General features: G+C 32.7%; 2 protein-coding genes across 2 annotated transcripts; one reads left to right on the forward strand and one right to left on the reverse strand.

Moving 5' to 3' along the window:
* The first annotated feature begins 6,302 nt into the window (after positions 1–6,302).
* LOC120332140 (ciliogenesis-associated TTC17-interacting protein-like) lies at positions 6,303–8,239 on the forward strand. The gene is made up of 2 exons (XM_039399324.2): positions 6,303–8,069; positions 8,149–8,239. The coding sequence occupies exon 1, from the start codon at positions 6,344–6,346 to the stop codon at positions 7,412–7,414; it is 1,071 nt and encodes a 356-aa protein (XP_039255258.2). The 5' UTR covers positions 6,303–6,343; the 3' UTR covers positions 7,415–8,069; positions 8,149–8,239.
* Positions 8,240–8,518: 279 nt separating this feature from the next.
* On the reverse strand, positions 8,519–18,582 carry LOC120332139 (uncharacterized). The gene is made up of 5 exons (XM_039399322.2): positions 18,025–18,582; positions 16,577–16,762; positions 13,521–13,639; positions 12,942–13,017; positions 8,519–12,375 (listed from the first exon to the last, which is right to left on the reverse strand). The coding sequence occupies exons 1-5, from the start codon at positions 18,531–18,533 to the stop codon at positions 12,141–12,143; spliced, it is 1,125 nt and encodes a 374-aa protein (XP_039255256.2). The 5' UTR covers positions 18,534–18,582; the 3' UTR covers positions 8,519–12,140.
* Between the last annotated feature and the right edge of the window lie 321 nt (positions 18,583–18,903).

Here is an 18,903-nt window from a genome sequence, read left to right on the forward strand (position 1 = left end):
TGCAACGCGTTCAATTGTCTACATTCTACATGAAAATGTCATCACTATATTTAGCTTTTGAGTCATCTAAGATAACCGAACCCTTGTTATGGATTTGTTTTGACGATAGACAACGAGCTTCAGTGGTACTCACAATCGATGGTAAGTAATTATTTGTATGACAGCTGCACGTCGTTTTTAAAGCAAAATATACTATTAATATATCCCCAGTTTTAAATAGGTTTACCGATGGAACTGCGCGGCACAGATTTTCCCTCAACCGGTAACAACAAATAAGGACGGTGGTAAAAACGAGTTGCTCCAAGTACATTTATATATATATATATATCCAGAAGTGGGATTCAATTTTTTTGTCAGTCGGTTCTATCACAACAGTCATATTTTTCGCCCGGTTCTGTTACTGAAAGCCATTGATAGTAACCAGTAATGCTAACCGGTTCGCTGATCTCATAAAATTCCGTGAGACGGTTCTATAGAACCGGTGCGAACCGGCTGAATCCCACCACTGTATATATCACTACATGAGATTTAGTGCAACTTTCTCATCATTCCAAGAAGTTTTTGAGAATTTCATTGTAATCCAGATCCACTTTTACTTGCAAGAGTGACGTTGACGATTCAGGTTGAAGAGATAATTGAAGTTAGAAAAAAGAAGATGCTCTTTGTCTTTGCTATTGTCATCAGCATACTTTGTTTTTCAACATTACAATTTATATTGTGTATATTTCATAAAATAGGATAAATAGGTAAAAATAGGATAAATTAGGCACGGAGTTCAAAAGTAACAACAAAATCTTAAAAAGCACAAACTGACTCCGTGACTCCGAGTTGAGTTTTTTTGTGTTTATCCAAAGCAAGGTTGGTAGACTGAACTAATAGGGAATGAATTAATGAGAGATGATTTTGCACACATCAATATATTTCCTATCCTGTATTTAAATTTATGTATTACATATTCTGTACTACATTTAATTCACCCGTTTTCACTACTTCTTACTATTTATTCGAAGGAACTCAGGTTTAGATTCTTGCTAGAACAGATGTCATGTTGTTACCGAGAAGTTTTGTCACAGACTGTCACACGCTCAATTCTTGTATGCTATGTTACTATATATTATGTACTTATTTGATTATATACTGGTTACAATAAATGAATTTCATAGTACTTGTGTAAATTACCAAAAGTTTATTATTCCATGAAATTGTGAGGATTTTTTCTTTATTTATTTTATATATTTTGACATTTGAATGGCACAACCTTTTAGGAAAGCCGAATTTGATGAAAACAAACGAGCATATCTTATATATATACATATAAAATAAATAAAGAAAAAATCCTCACAATTTCATGGAATAATATTAGCGTGCAGTTGAATTTCGGCCGAAAAAATTCATTTATGAAGCTACCGTGTTTCCCCGAAAATAGGACTGGGTCTTACTTAAATTGTCTTTTGAGAAATAACAACAAGGCTTATTTTCGGGGGATGTATCATATTTTCATTTATCAAAAACAAAATTACGAGGTACAGAAATACGAGATTTTCAAATATACAAAATATGAAAACTTATACCCATTTACTTATAGGAAACACGTTTTATTCAAAAGAACTGCAAAACATAGATTATCACTTATTCAAAACGTGTAGGAGAGATTTCCTGCTATCGACTAGGTAAAATAAATTTTTGCGTTATTGACTAGGTCTTATTTTAAGGGAAGGGCTTATATTCAGATGCTTTTTTAAAATTGAGGCTAGGTCTTATTTTCAGAGAAACACGGTACATTGATATTTCCTGTCCTGAGTTCACGTAATAGGTTATGTTTAGATTGTGAGCAAATAGTATTTATCTTATGGTTCTTGCGTGACTGAACATTTTTGGTTTTATATATATATATGAATCATATTTAAATCTTAATTTCTTTGTTAACTATAAAAAAGTTCTCAGTACTAGTACTTATGACAGTACTAGTAACTAGTACTCAGTTCGAACCCAAAGAGGAAACGTTGTATATTACACAGAGCGAAATGGTTCCAATAAGTGTAATGATTATCCTTTTGTTTTTAAGTAGTATATATATATATATAAGAGTTTTCGGGTATCAAAATGATTTTCTTTTTCTTGAATTTCGTTATTCCACACAATATTTTACCGAAATATGGGAACATTGTTGATGAACCCTTCCCCGTATGATGCAATAATAAATATTATCAATTTGAATAATACATATTTTGGTGACATATAACAATATTGTTGTATTCCGACCTGATTATAATATTATGAATGAAAACCCTTTAAATTGGTGCTTCTCACGTTTTATACAAATCATTCAAATCTTGTAATACCTTACAAATAGATAATTTACAATGAGAAAAATATGCGAATAAAAGTGCCGATTGATAAGTAGTAAACGCATATATGCTGATAACATCGAATAAAGCTTTCTCCCAAGTTTTTTTTCATCAGCTGACGTCATTAGCCACATATCCGCTATTGTCTAACAAGAGCGGTAACCGAAAAGAGGAGCATGATGAATTATCGTTTGAACACGGATTTTCGAGTTGTTTATTTAAGACTAAACCCCTGAATATGTCTGACGTAGATTGTATAATTGTATTATAGAGATCTATATTTAATTTACTAAAAGCTCTATAGATAATGGATGTTCCTTGTCTGTATATACGTCTATTCAAACAGGTTAAGACGTTTACGAGCAGCGGTTGACGTACAAATCTTGAGTGATTGATGGAATGCACTGGCGGACGAAAGACATTTAAAGTTGAACCAACCACAGTTGCCAGATTAATAGAAATTCGATACCACACTGAAGGTATTCATATGCGATGAACCGCATCTTTCGTGCATCCTGCTTTTATGAGTTTTGTGTATTTAGCAAATTTCCACCAAAGTCCGGCCATGCTTGAGTTGTTTTAGTACACTCAATGATATTGATTTACGAGAGAAAGCTATTGATATATCACCAGCTAATTCTGACAGATACCAAAATCTGTCAGGGTATAGGTTCAAAGTCATTTACCACCCAATGCTTGATCGTATGGTTGTTAGGAGAAACCAGTTTTTGTCTGTGAGCTTCAAGCAGAGTTCGTGAGACAATGCATTTATTTTTTTGCCTCATTTAATTGAGAATGTAACCTTGTATATATATGAACGCAAGAGTAAATTGCAATCCCCAGACAACAAATAAAACTGCTTATGTTCAAAAATTAAACATGTTATATATTTCTAAGTGATTCAAGAGTCTTGCTGCACGCTAACACCAAGGTCAGACTTCTTCAGACATACATAACTCAACTCTGGCAAGAAAAGCAGTTACATGCATATTTGAACCATCAGTGTAAAATTATGGGAGTAACGCATGTTAAATAATCAATAAAATCGGCGAATTTTTGATTAGATAACAATTAGTTAGTCTCGCAGAAACCAAATAATTAGCGCAAGTTATATATTTGATGCTTTAAACGTTTAAAGTACTTCGACTGAGGGAGTAAATGATAATATACTACTTTTTGTGTTAAGTAGCATTAATTAAATATTATATCAATAAATCTAGAGGTTTCAAACAACAATATCTAATTGTCTGTCCGAACAAGAAGAAGAAAATAACTTACCAAATAAACCAAAATAATATAGGCATTTATTTACAACTAAAATATAATTTGATTTTTCATAGTGATCGATAACTCAGCACTTTGTACAGTTGACACTATGTAACACTCGAAAATCCTACCCAGATACTTAATTGCATTAAGGAAACATTGTTTAGGCGGTAAATTCTAGGTTGATTTAATTTCATTAATTTAATCTCAAGCTGAAATTTAAAAAAAAAACAATTTTCAGAAATGTAAGCGTTCGCAATTTTTGCGTTAGAACAGAATAAAAAAAAAGATATGAAATCAACATTTGAAGCTGAAATGTGGAACTGAACTATAATTGCGGTTACCTTCCAATGGTAGCAACCAATTATTCCTCTTATTTTTCTGTTTACAAACCTTTTCTCAATATTGTGATTTATGGTTACAAAGCAAGCCCAAGTCATATCTCTGAAGCCGCTTGGTGCGCGAAAAACCTAATTATATACAATTTAAACGCATATTAGTAAGAGATGTCAATTGTTATATATTATATTCTTTGTATTTCTACAACAACAGTTTTTACTGAATTTGATGAATTGTTTTATTTAACATGTGACAATTTTTAATTTTATTCAGGAGTTTAAACATATCGGTTTATTAATGCTATCACAAACACATTGCACTTGGCTCGAGAGACCCACCAAGTGGCAGGCATTGAAATTACTGCGGTAGGACCTAGTTCATGCAACTTTTATAAGCCTATTCAGATCAAGGGAACAAAGAGGTTTTTCGTAAATCAAAATGATGATCAAATTACGGTGAAACAGTACGGTAAAAAAATCACACGCTTTTGGGTTTGTTATAAAAATTTAAAAGGTGGTTTTACAAGAATGGGAAACTAGTGATATATTCTTACTATTCGATAAGTATATAATTTTCCAAACTACTTTTAAACAACTTTTCTATCATTTCAGACCGTTGAGGTCCATATGAAATAACACAAGTAAAGATCTTAAATATTTGTGGCAATTCTTGAGAATTTATACTTGGAGTAAAATGATCAGACTGCTACATCAATTTTGAGTGACTATGAATTAATAGTGCTGGACATCAAGAGATTCACATATAGATAGCGAATGGATGATGAATGTTTCCTTGAGCATCGACTTTCTTCTCTGTAACAATGATAAATAAAAAAAAAAGTCAACGATGGATAACTTAGACACTCACCGTGTTTCCTCGATAATAACATTTAACAGGGTTTATTTGGGGGAGGGAGATGCCCTATTTTTATTTTCATTTATCAAGAACAAAATTACAAAGCATGGAATTACAAGATTTATAATATACAAAATATGAAAACTGATATCCATTTACTGGTACTCCCGAAGTATGTTAACCAAGATAGCGAACACCGGAACGTAGTATGTGTACCAGGTTAGTTATTCCAATTTTTCGTATTTTGGTTCTATTACAAGTTCGGGGACTAGCCAAGTAACTCCCGTAGTATTTGTACTTGAAAATTTTCAAAATAAATTTAAAATTTAGGCCTAGGGTAAGTCTTATTTTCAGGCTAGGTCTTATTTTCTGGGAAACACGAATTTTTTGCTCAGATGGATATTCATGCATGGTTGTAAACATTGGCTCGGTTTCGCTTATTCGTCAGTTTTCAGATAAATTATCAAAAAATTAGTCGTAAATTAAATAATTCAAGTGTCATTATGTTCTCGGAAAAGCTTTAGTTTAGTTACAATATTTAAAAATTAATCCCGGAAAAACTTTTCTTGGGTTAAAGGTCGAGAGACAACAAGCTCTGTCGCTAGGAAACAGCGTCACGGTGATTGATTTTGCTGTGACCAAATTGTTGCTTTTTTGATTTTAGATATTGCTACTATTGTTCACATAATATACTATATGTTAAGATAGATACTAAATTTGTAATATATTAGAAACATTTCATTTAGAGCAAGGAATTTAGATATGGTTTTGTTGACATTCTGATCAGCTGAAAGCACAGTGTACCATCCCCCCAGTACCGGTAGTCTGGTTGTGGACATGATTTTTTGATTATCATGGATCCGAGCTCAATTGAGTTACAGATTTAGGACTGGTTTACCAATATCACATTAGTCAGTGTTCACTAATCAATGGTTAGAATTTACATAGTATTAATTAATTCATATTGGTTAGGTAATTTTTCAGTTTTTGCTCCACAATGGATTAATATTTTGAAATTATCTTGCGGTGCATTATTGAATTACAATTTCAGCGCACATTTAGGGACCCACTATTCTGGCTGATATTGATCCTGATGTGGCTACAATTTTGCGGTATTGATATTTTAACCTTGGTTTGATGTGGTAAAAGTGATTTTTTTCTAGCTTCACTTGGCTAGCAATTCCCATACTGACATGCAACTATATATTTGCTTGTTTGGATTCAGATTTGAAAAATTTCCTAAATTCTATTCTTGCTTGAAATTGTCCAATGCTAATTCTGGAACTTTAACCCAAATGGTTGAAACTTGGCAAAGGTGTTTTGCTAAAAAGGACATTTTTCATTTTTAAACTTGCGCAACTTTTTATCGAAATTCTTTTAGAAACTGATTTTCTAATTAATTTTTCTTTTCAAAATTCATCGAAGCCCTATTGGCATTGTCTCAAAACCATCGTATTGTGGGCCATAGATGAACTATGCTATGCTTATTTGAATATTATCTATTCATTTTGTAGAATAATAAAAATAGAAGTAATATGGAAATCAAGGGTGATGATAATGTAGGTGACATCGCCACAGCGAGTTCTGAAGCTTTAGAATTCATCAAAAACATTCAAAAAGACGATATCGAAACATGTTTGTTTAAAGATGAACTAGTCACGGTTTCCGAAGATAACAAGACTCTTGGAGAACTAACAATCAGCATAGAAAAAGTCGCATATGCTGGTGATGTAGTCTTATTAATTCATGTAAACAGCCATGGAAAAGTTGACGATACTCCGACTGGAACAACAATTACGGCTTATGTTCGATCAGACTTAACAGTAATCGAACAACATCATCAAGAATATGTCAAGGTTCCGAATCATGAATTAGAAAAAAACACAGTGATGAAAAGAAATAATGAAACAAATACTTTTCAAGTTGAACGACAAGTAACACAAGGAAATCAAACCCGCTCAGAATCGCATGAATTTCCAATTACCGATATTGAAGGATTGGTTACGGAAGGAAGCAATTTGCTTCTTCAAAGACTTCTAGCAAAATCAGAATTACAAGATTACGAAAATCTTGTTTTTATCACAATCGACCCAGATTCAGGGAAAATATTTCCGAGCACTTATAAAGCTCTACAAGAAAGAACCCAAAAAGTTGGTAAAAAGGAAATCACGGCAAAAGGCATAGAACGGAACGTACAATCTGCATCAGATCTACCAAGCACTTGGCAATCATTTTATATGGATGATGGGCATCTTACTATGAGAATCCAAGTTGGCTCTCCTTCTGTATCAATGATCGAAATTGTGCCGCAAAAAATTGAAAAGGAGGAACATGAAGAGAAGCCAATTTTTACGAAGAAGCCTTTAAATTGGGAAGAAGATGAAGAGCTTCACTCAATGTTTCTGGAACGAAAGGAAACTTTAAAAGCCGGTCATTTCACATATCTTCGAGAACATCCCGATGCACAAGCTCTGCTTTCAGACTTTTTCCAGTTTGTTTTGCTGCGAAAACCAGATGATGTCGTAAAATTTGCTGGCGATTATTTTTCCTCATTTTCAGCAGTTTTACCAGAATCATCATCTTACTTGCATTCAGAGACATCCTGATAACTTTTGTCATCTTTTTCGATAACTTATAATGTATAAAGTAATAAATATATAACTTGTTAGTTTAAAAAATTTTCATTGAACTCCATAGACCAGGTTTCTAAGGCATTTCAACTTTCAAAAAAAAACCAACGACTGCAACCAGTGACTAAAGCTTGGACTCAACTATGATGAATCTCGGGTTCGAATCCCATGCTCACCACCACACTCAGGGTGTAATAAGTGAAAATAAAGAGCTTCATACATGTCAGAGCCATATTCATAAAAAAATCTCTAAAAACACATAGTATAAAATTGCTCTGAATTATTTCAGATCTTCTATTTTCAGAAAAATAATCATTATTATGAACATTTACATGCTGTTCTCTAGGGTTGCATAATTTGTATGTTTCGATTCTCATTATCATTAAAAATGCATAAACATTAATGTTTCGATTCTCATTATCATTAAAAATGCATAAACATTAAAGATTTATAGTTATAGCTCTGTTTTTAAAACTGAGTATCAATTTTGGATATAATTTCATGCATCAAAATGCAACTATTATTGTATGGATTACACAAATATTACCAAGCATTTAGAAGATTTTCTTAGTCAGTCAAGGCTCAGTAGAGCATGATTCCATCTGAAAAGGCAGCCGCTGCCAAGGATCAGGTTCTCCCCAGTTCGACATTCTGGGTGAGCTCAGTAGAGCATGATTCCATCTGAAAAGGCAGCCGCTGCCAAGGATCAGGTTCTCCCCAGTTCGACATTCTGGGTGAGATAGTGGACATGGGATTTAGACCTGCAATACTACCATCATAGTTAAACATTAAACGCAAGTCCACTTAGCTAGGCGTGCTTTCTTTTGAAAGACAGGAGACTGAAAATTGTGAGCAGTATTAGTATAGTTAAGATATTACACAGAAGGCATTGAAAACAGATGCGTTATTGATTTTTGTTTGTTGTACAAATACAGCTAATCAATTCCATATATAATTACGTCATGACAGAGTTGGAAATCAATATTCAAATTAACTGTCAATCATATGGATAATTGGCTGAAGAAATACATAACCTTTAAACACACTGGCATAATTGTACCATTCACCATGCTACTAAAATAACTCAATTGACACCAATTTATTTTAATAAGCAGATGAATATAACAAAAAGATAGTAATAATGTCATGAGGCATGAAAATATTAACGCTATTTGGCAAAACATTCACATAACAATGAAATCAATGGCATAGAATTTCATGCTAAATTATACTCGGCCATATTTGTTCCACATTTGACCAGTTATAATTTAGTATAAATCTCTACCGGATATTACACAATACAATGGAAGCACAATAATGATGAATTATAAAAAGGTGGCACGATTGCAGAATAATTTAGGTTTATATGATATTTCAATATTCTGTCTTAGTGTTATCTGAATGGATTTATTTTGATGATATATGCCAAATTTCATCCTGATTTTACTACAAAAATGGTCGAAATAAAAATTTCAAAGAAATATGAAAACAATTTATTCCAATATCAAAATATATTTTGAATGAATCATATACTGAAAAAATTTTCTGGGTGATTCTTTGCTATGAACAAAATAAAGTATTACAATAGTGTAACTTGGATGAATTATTTAAATCTGAAATAAGTTTAATAACAATTCACTTTTTCAAAAAAATGAGGATACAGTTTTGATAAATGTGAACACAGTTGATAATTTATAATCAGTAAACAATAGAACTTCACTTTTCAATACCATGATGAAACATGAAATAAAGAAAAACAGTACTGTATTTTACGACCATAAGGCCACACTGTGCTATAAGCAGATTTAAGTAGTTTCAGGTTATCATACAAAGCTTGATTAACAAAAAATCTCAATTTTTTATGGATATTGTATTTAATTCAAAGAAAATGAACACGGTGGTTTATTCATAAAACAATATTACCAGTCCTTATTTTGAGTGTAGCATAAAGCACTACATGATCAATACATTAGCGCACGATCGATTTTTGAGAAAAAAAGATTTAATGTGCCCTTATGGTCTGTAAAATACGGTATTAGAAAATTGTTTTCAATTAGTTGCGCTAACATACGCAATTTCAGAATGGAAAATCGTGTAATTTGGCAAGATAAATATGTACTGAAACTTTTAATTAGGGAAGCTAGAATACGAAGAGTTTCCAGGGATATTTGATAAATTAAACGTACTATGGTAAGGACATTGGCATTTTTGTAGAGTATGTGGCATTGACCAAGACATCAGTCATTTGCAAAATAGTGCTACATTATAGGTACTGTCACATGATGTTTTTTGTAAAATTTTCCAGAGATACAAATTTTACCGGCGTGTAATTACATATACATATAATGTTCGAGATCATATAGACATAATAACAGCTAGATGACATTTGGTCGTATCGCCATTTCCCAATCTATACCAAAATAAGTGCTGTATGATTTATTATTATTTAAATATTTATTTGTATTGTGCTGACAAAAAATAATAAACTTTTTCTCTAGTTTTCTATTAAGGTGTGCTTATGGCTTTGATGAACATAGGGAGAAAAGGGGTATTTCTCCTCTTGCCTTGTAGTATGTAGGGGAAAGAAGAGATAGGACCAGATGCAAACAGCAATAAGAATATAAAAAGCAATAATACAGCAAATTGGTCAAAAATAATATAATATACCTCAACAAGATGATAGAAGCTAATTTTCAATACTCTCACAAACTCAGTTTGTTCAGGCCAAACAAGTCATACAAAAAATATTCTTATGGAACAATCCTCTTTCAATATATGATCACAGTGTGATTTATTTATTTGAATGTAAAAATTAGTTTCTATAAATTAAGTCACATCACATGATGTACAGATAAGATAACCGATGGTAGATAAGATAACCCTTGATAAAGTTTGGTAATGTGATTATAAGGTTAAACGAATTGAAAAAGACCATATCATATAGTTAAAATCAGTTAAAATTTAATATGTAAGATGTTTTACAAAGTGAAAACTTCAACTGACAAAAATTTATATGACACAGCAAAATTAACGTCCATGAAAGGAACTTTCAAGGGGGGCACAAAATGCTATGGTGGAACACATGTAGGGCAGTAGTTTTCCCATCCCAGATTTAGTACCTGTTTCTATAGTTTCAGAAATTGAATTACTGCAAGACTTCAATTGTTGAAAACATCAATTTTTGGAATAAAAATTTTCTTGATTATCTTTAAAATCAAATTTGTAAATTAATTGCTAGATTTTAAACACTTTTAAAGCATACTCAAACAAACATATCTCAAAACAATACTGATGCAATAAATTACAAAATTTGAAGGTTATTTGTGAATTAATTCTATGATGCTAGGAATCGATTATTTTATAGAACGCTGCCAAGATTAGATATTCTGAAAACAGTATTGGCATTCTCCAAAATCCTTCCGAAACAAGCACATGATAATAATACGTAACAAAAATCAATACTGTGTGCACTACATACAGCTAATACAACGATATTATGTTGATAAGGGCTACAAACAGACTAGCTAATTGATTTCGTCTACGGAATATGGTCTACTAAAATTATCATTTATCACAACTGATGATATCATAGAATTGTATTAGAAATGGTGTTGACAACACCATAAGTGAATAAGTGAACACGGCTCTGAATGTTCATTGGCAATTACGCATAATAAATCCGACTATATATCATACATTATTTAACTAAATACTGCATTTTATATTTATACTATTCAAAACATCAAATTTAAAAATTGATATACACATAATTATATATAAATATACATAAAACAGTACGTAAACTTGATTCACACTCAAAAACGAGTATTTATATTTGACACTGCAGTGATAATTATATTATATAATTAGTTAAGATTTTACAGATACTAATTTCTCTTAAATAATTTATATTAATGAAATGGTATGAAAATGAATAGTAACTTGAATTGGGAAAATGGCAAACTAAATGACAAAATAAAATTACAAGCACAATAGGGCAAGCAAGTTAAAAACACTAGAAAAATGGTTTGAGAGTTGTTAAAATCAATTTAAACCCTGGAACAATAGATTGAGGCAAACCGCTGAAAACATTCTCTCGGCAATAATTTCTATAATTCTAGGATTAAGGGCAAGCAAGAAACAGTAACATTTTATTTGTTTCAAGAAAACCATCAGAAAGGTACATACTCTCGATCATATTTTAAAAGAACAGGCAAAGTCAAGCGCACTCATCCCGAATTATAGGAGACTCATCCATGACATGAATCAAGCTACAGGTCACCAAACTGGATATAATATTTATTTTGTTATGAATATTGAATATCCATTCATAATTTAACAACTAATTGCCACAATTCCAAATTAAGACAAACAATACATAAGTCAACAGCAGTCACACCAACTTAAATAACATAGTGCAGCAAAGTTATATAAAACAATCAATGCAACTAACTAGCTCAATTCCATTTTACTTTCACTTTCATAACTGGCAATTTGCAATTATTGATAAATTTATGTCTTTGTTATGATCGGCCCATGCTCACGCGCAGATTCTGATACTAAAAAACAAAAAGGTTTAATATTTTTTTCAAGCCAGGAAAACAAAATTTCAACAGAACAGTAATATAAAATAGAAGCAAAGGAACTCACAATTATATGTAGTATAACACAGACAAAAATAGATTACGTAAATAATATGATTTCACAATATATCCATGTAAACACTAGACAAAATATTTTTGGCAAGTGATTCACTATATGAAACCTGTTTCGAAATATCTTCTATACTTTCCATAGAAGCGCATCTACGATCATCTGAACTGCGTAAACGCCGTCCTAACAAATTTTGATTCAATCCAGCAAATTTTTGATTGGCTGATGAACTCGGTAATCGTAATGGTGGCATTTCTTCAAACACTGTCTTTAAGCTCGATTTTCTGCAAATAAAAGCATCTATCAAGAACAGAAAGAAAGTTGGGCCCAGTGACCTACCTTGTGGTAGGTCAAAGCATTAGATTTAACTGTGATCGCACATTAAAATATAAGGTTCAAATCCCATGCCCACCACCTCATCCAGGGTGTAATGAATTGGATGGGCAATGCGGGACCAGAAAGATTCTGGTTCTCCCAATATAATGTAGCAGGCGATAAGTTGTTGTAATTCTTATTCGAAGTGATATTACCAGTTGGAAACTTGGAATATTGAATTTGTTACAACACCATAAAAATTTAGAATATTTTTATACAAATCATTTATAGGCCTTTTGCTTCGAACAAGGGTCTGTATAATCAAGCATGGATCATGGTTGAGTGTTTATAATGATTTCATTTTAGTGCAGAAATACTTTTGCCACAACACATAAACCTAAAATAAACATATTATTGCCACACCATGACTAAGGATGACAGGGCTACCCAGTATATTTATTTGTCTATCAAAGAAAAAGAGTTAAAAGATTAATTAATTGATGAAAATTTCATATAATACTGCTATAATTTTTACCTTGATGACACTCTTAATTCAGGAGCACTTGATCTTCTATAACAGTCTACTATTGATGATTTCGTGTCTGTTGTTTCTGAAATATTCACAAAAGCAGTTGAAAACAGAGTAGATTTACTTACTCGCTGTTAACAAACTCTTTTACGAGTCACTCGCACTTACTCAGAAATGATTATTATTAAACTCGTTGAAGTTATTAATAATAATGAGTAAATTCACATTTACTAGCTCATCACAATCACATGCTACAGGAGAAACCAATAGCTCTCTTTCTCTCTCTCTGTCGTGAGAAAAACTCACCTTAAATTACTCAAAACTAAGTTATTACCGTATGTCATCGCATATAAGCCAACTCCCTAAAAATTGTGAATTTATGAACCATCGCATATAAGCCGACCCCCTAAAAACGACCCAATGGTGAATAAATAAAAATCCACATATAAGCCGACACTACAAATCGTACGCTCTTATCGTGAGGACTTAGCATTCTGAGTTGCAGCATTTAGAATTAAATTAGTATAATTTCATTTCGTTCGAGTGCTATCAGATTTATGCGCGTATTATTTGCTAAATATTTACCTGTACTACTGATTGATTCACTAGATCCTTTTTCTAATGCAGATAACGAGTATAATAATTTATCAGCAAAATGATGAAGTCCTCTTGATTCAGCAGTGGATTGAGGACTCATTAAGTCACTGGAAATATAAAATAGTAACATGATAGAATTTAACAGACTAGATCAGGGATATGCAAATTACGGCCCGCAAACTGGATCCGGCCCACCTAAGTGTTTCATCCGGCCCTTTTGTGTCTGCTGAAATTACGACTACAGTTTTTATGAATATAAATTTCGGTTGAAAATATCGATAAAAATCACGTCATAATGAACCTGAGCTGTTGGACTAACATTTGTAAATAAACTGTTTTCATTTATAGTTTTTCATATAGAGTTTTGATCCGCCTGTCCAGTAATCAAGTCTATTACCTGTCACTGATCCACTCAGACAAGTATGGTAATTGCTGGTAGGCTGAATGTTAACCTGTTAGACTTAATTAGGATGACAGATCCTTTTAAAAATAGCATCCCCATATGTATCAGTTGCTTTTTGTGCACAGACTTGTTGAGAGTGAAATGATCTTTCAAAAAATATTAGCTCTGGCCTGTGGCTGGCTTCTTGTACAGAGCATTGTTCGGAGAAAATAGTCTCCCATTTATCAGTGAAATACACTGTTTTCATATATGAAATTGAATGCTATTTGTCAATAAAATTTATATTTCAACTATTTTTAAAAACAAATGTAGAATAAAATCTTTTTCTTATTTCAATCATTGTTGAGTTATCCTCAAATAATTGACTATTAGAAAAAATATGCAGGCTCCCTCTAAGAAAGAGTCATTGACGTAATAGTTACCACACATTCGCTAGTAAAGAATATTATTCCAAAGTTCAAAGACATGATATGTCTTGTCTGTATTATGTTGAAACTAAGATATAAATACATGACAACAGTCAATAATCAAATTGCGTAGCAATATTATTAGTCATTGTCGAATAATAAATATTAACTACTTGATAACACCCAAGTTGGCTAGTTTTGTATGTAGCACATAGCTATAAAACTGTGTTTTAAAGTGATTCTCCATGGAGATGGAGAGCTAAAATCATATTCATTAACAATAAAATGGTAATTGGTTTTATAGTTTTTTTTTACACTATTTGGCAGCTGTGAACACTGTGATTATATATTATACAGTTTGCTGACGTAGGACATTCTCAAGGTTAAAATATGATTATATGTGACCCACGCAAGATCTGGCATTGTTAAATAAACCATGAATGAATCATGGACGAACACATGAAAAAGGAAATTATAATAATTACGCCTTATCACAAGAAACCAGCCTAATTTGCGTCATTCAGTTAATAAATGTATTTAATTACTGTTATTAAATTAATAATGTAAACACCAAACTAAACGATTTATTGTAGTTTACGATAGACATACAAGACATTAGAAATTTGCCGCCAGTAATCGGAAGAATTTGTCAAAAAATTGACAGATTACAATTAAACAAACATGTTTTGTCATATAAATACGAGTGTACGCCCATCAAAACATACCCATAAATATTTAAACAGTATTATATTATTAGATTGCAACAACGTTTAATCAATGTGACATTTATATGTAAGTAAAGATAGAGGGTAGAATTATATACAATTATACATTAATAATACAACGGGTCAGAGTTATAATATTACAAATTGCCACATATTCGAACAGGATTTTTATATTCATCCCAGGAGATACACAAGATAAGACAGCTTAATTAATCATATGGCGAACCCTGGTGTGAAATATTAAAATATTTATTTCTTACATCTTTAGAAAAACATTCTTGGCAGAACCTGAAACAATTTGACACTTCAGGTAAAAACCGATAGCAGCTATTCAACAATTTCATTGAGAAGGCCAATATCTGAATAGTTTAGTATACTGGTTCTCAACAAGTGGGCCATTGCCCACTGCTGGGCCACAGTAACATATGGGTTGATGGGCCATAAACCTTTTTTTGCTACTGAGTGGTAATTTTCATTTCAACTATTAAAGTGGAAAAGTTCATTTTTTGGAAAGAATTTTTTGTTTTCCTTGTAGTTTTCTACTTTCATGAGAAAGTTGATTGGCGCAGAATTTTTGTGCAACTAAAATGGGCCACAAGAGAAAAAAGATTGAGAACCACTGGTTTGGTATTTATTAAAAATCCCATCTCTGGTATTCATTTTGTTTCCAAATAGTATAAACAGATACCTTTCACCCAAAAATGAATCATATTTTATCACAAAAAGTCATTTGAACAAATAATTTTGTGAAAATTTTACACTACTGTATAACATCTAACAGCTTGTGGCACAACTAATCCAGTGATCAGTATATTCAAAAACATTGTCAAATGATCTGAATATTAAGATTAAATTGATAATAAGTTTGAATCTCAGGATCGAGTCCAATGCCAACCACATCACCCAGGGTGTAATACAGGGGTCGGCAACCTACGGCTCGCGGAGTAATATATTCCGGCCCGCGACGCTTCACTAAATTATAGTAACAAAGCAGCTGTTTTGACGATTATATTCTTTACGTAACAGAATTTATTGTGAGACATGTGTAGACTAATATATATTATTACCTATATATACATAAAGTACGGTATATATACATAATTCACAATTACTCGTTTAATTAACCTATAGTTTAATTATAATTAGACAAATGGCAACAAAACACAAAGGGTTCAATAACGCCGAAAATATAAGAGCAAATTGTTTTGGAATACAATTAGGCAATAAATCTATATTTTATTCGAGAGACGTATCATTGCTTGATTTTTATTATAAAAAGTGTCATCGGTTCGGTTTTCAACTTTCGGCCCGCCAATGACTTGCAACAATTAATTTTGGCCTGCGAGCGACAAAAGGTTGCCGACCCCTGGTGTAATAAATCGGGCAATGGCAATGCCGAATCGTGAAAATTCAGAGTACAGGTAGCTCATTACACTAAGTGCCTGCTTGCGAGGAGCCTTGTTTGGAGCGGAAAGCGTCAAAATAATTAGTATGTCTACAAATTCAAACCTTGAAATGGATTCACAGCTTCCACAGTGAGGAGATTTATCTGATTGCGAAGAATTTGACAGCGGTCTTTGCCGACGATGATAATGCTGCTGACGGGAATCTCCAATCTTCAATTTAGAAAAGATATCTTCGACAAAATTTTGCGCATATGAATCGTGTGAATCATCAATGCTGCTCCTATGAATTCTGAATAATATATAATATTATTTTTAAAAAAAATTTTGAAGAAAAATTCCAGAACAAAGTCTACTTTTTCTCAAAACGAGTCAAATTATATTAGTATCTATTCAGTTGATTCTGATTGTATATTGCAAAGAAATGATGCAGAAATCAACATTTTATGCAGAATAACTAATAATAGGATGTGAAAAAATATTTTCAAAATTTAATTTAAATTGTGATTATTCAAGTTAATCAAATACATACGGAAAGCTTCAAATACAGTACAATATAACTCACTTTCTATTAATTGGGGGATGGAAAACCACGTCATGTTGCACAGGCACCAGTAAAGAAATAGTTATTCAGTTAGCCTACTCGTTTTCAGATAAATGGACTTGGAAGTGGAGGAAACCATAATCAGCCAGCGGTTATGTTAAAACCCTATGACAGGATTGTGCAACATTTTCGTCGGTGGGCCATATAACCATCTTTAGACATCTAGCCGAGCCACACAAAAAATTTTAATGTTTGATGGGAAAAATCTGAGTGTTGACAAGAGCCACACTAAATGAGTGAAAGTGGTGACTCCTTTACGGCCCATGGGCCGGGGCCACGGCCCATCGAATTGGGCCTCGGCCCATCAGGCTATGGGCCGCGGCCCATCAAGTTGTGTAACGGGACTATTCACCTGGCTAACACAGACAGTCCCCGAACTAATAATAGAACTATAATGTGAAAAATCTGAACTAAATTTTGTCCTAACCCTAACCTGGTACACATACTACAGGAGTGTTCTTTTCTGTATTTTAGTATTTTGCTTAATTTTTATATAAAGGCTTATCGTAAAAAAAAATTTGGCGGCATCCCGCGATTTTTTTTGGTTCGAATATTGACAATTTTGTGAAAATTGAGAATTTTGGTAAGATGATTGAATTTTTTCTGATAGGGCCGCGGCCCATAGCTTGATGGGCCACGGCCCATGTGGCCCAATGAGATGGGACGCGGCCCCGGCCCACGGGCCGTAGAGGAGTCACCACCCCTGTAGCACTAAATGGCTTGGCAAGCCAGGCTGTGGCTCTCGAGCCACCTGTTGCACACCCCTGTCCTGTGACATTGAGGAGTCCGACAATCCTCTAAAACATAATTATCATTTGAAAATTAACCCCCGACCGATTAAAACTCATATAAAGTAATAAGAACTTTTATGGCAAGTATGTTCATAATGATTGACACGATGTGACGAACAGCGAGCTCATTCAACAGTAATACTCGAAACATTAACTGACCTGATACAGAGTTGAGGAGAAAACTTGTTTTTTCCATTGTCACAGTTTTCTTTTTCAAATTCACTTATTCCACAATTAATGATTGCACTTGCTTCATTATTAGCCCATTCCTCAAACTTTTGTTGTTTTGCAATTTTACGAAGTTCGACTCTTGATGAAGCAAATATTTCTTCAGTTAAATTGGTACATTCTTTAAATGTCTCAAGAGAACTGGATATAAGATGTTTTGAAAATTTATCAGCCCACGGCAAAAGGTGATGAACCAACGCATGGTGTTCTGTGTATTTCTCTAACGCTTCACAAAGCACATAACCGAAAAACTTTTGAGTGAAATTGTCATAAGTTCCAGCGAGACGAATAGCTGCTTTTGTTATATCTTCACACCATACTGAAATGGCATCTTCTCGTCTCATGTCACTGAAGGCTTGCAAAACAACCTTCTCCGCACATGAGTCGGAGTATTGCAAAATATTTCCATGAAAAGGCAACATAATTACTATTTGAGCCATGAGCGTTAAATTAAATCTGCTATTTATAAGTTTCTACGTCATAATAAAAAGTTCTATGTGAAAATGTAAAAGAAAATGTTCATTTTGATTACACTATATTCCGATATATAAAATAAACGATTCCTTCTTTAATTTAATAGGCAATGTATATTCAAATTTAATTCATTTATTAATTTATTGACATAGTTTATTTTGATATCTCTGACAAAACTGCAAAAGCACACAAAAATATGCATAAACCGTATCAAGGTAGATTATACAGAATTTTGGGCCCACAAGTTTTCGGACTACGATGGCACACAAGAATAAGATGGTATTATAAAAATGCAACTGAATTTTTGCGACATGTAAACCTGCACAATACGATACC

The sequence above is a fragment of the Styela clava genome, chromosome 13 (genome assembly GCF_964204865.1).
Source record: "Styela clava chromosome 13, kaStyClav1.hap1.2, whole genome shotgun sequence".
Classification (NCBI taxonomy): Eukaryota; Metazoa; Chordata; class Ascidiacea; order Stolidobranchia; family Styelidae; genus Styela; species Styela clava.

What these genes read in the sequence shown, in the direction of transcription:
- LOC120332140 (XM_039399324.2), top strand. Translation starts at nt 6,344, where the DNA reads ATGGAAATCAAGGGTGATGATAATGTAGGTGACATCGCCACAGCGAGT.
- LOC120332139 (XM_039399322.2), bottom strand. Translation starts at nt 18,533, where the DNA reads ATGGCTCAAATAGTAATTATGTTGCCTTTTCATGGAAATATTTTGCAA. An exon ending in TCTCCTCAACTCTGTATCAG is followed by an intron (nt 16,763 to 18,024) that starts GTCAGTTAATGT and finishes TATATTATTCAG; the next exon opens with AATTCATAGGAGCAGCATTG. An exon ending in TGAATCAATCAGTAGTACAG is followed by an intron (nt 13,018 to 13,520) that starts GTAAATATTTAG and finishes TGAATATTTCAG; the next exon opens with AAACAACAGACACGAAATCA.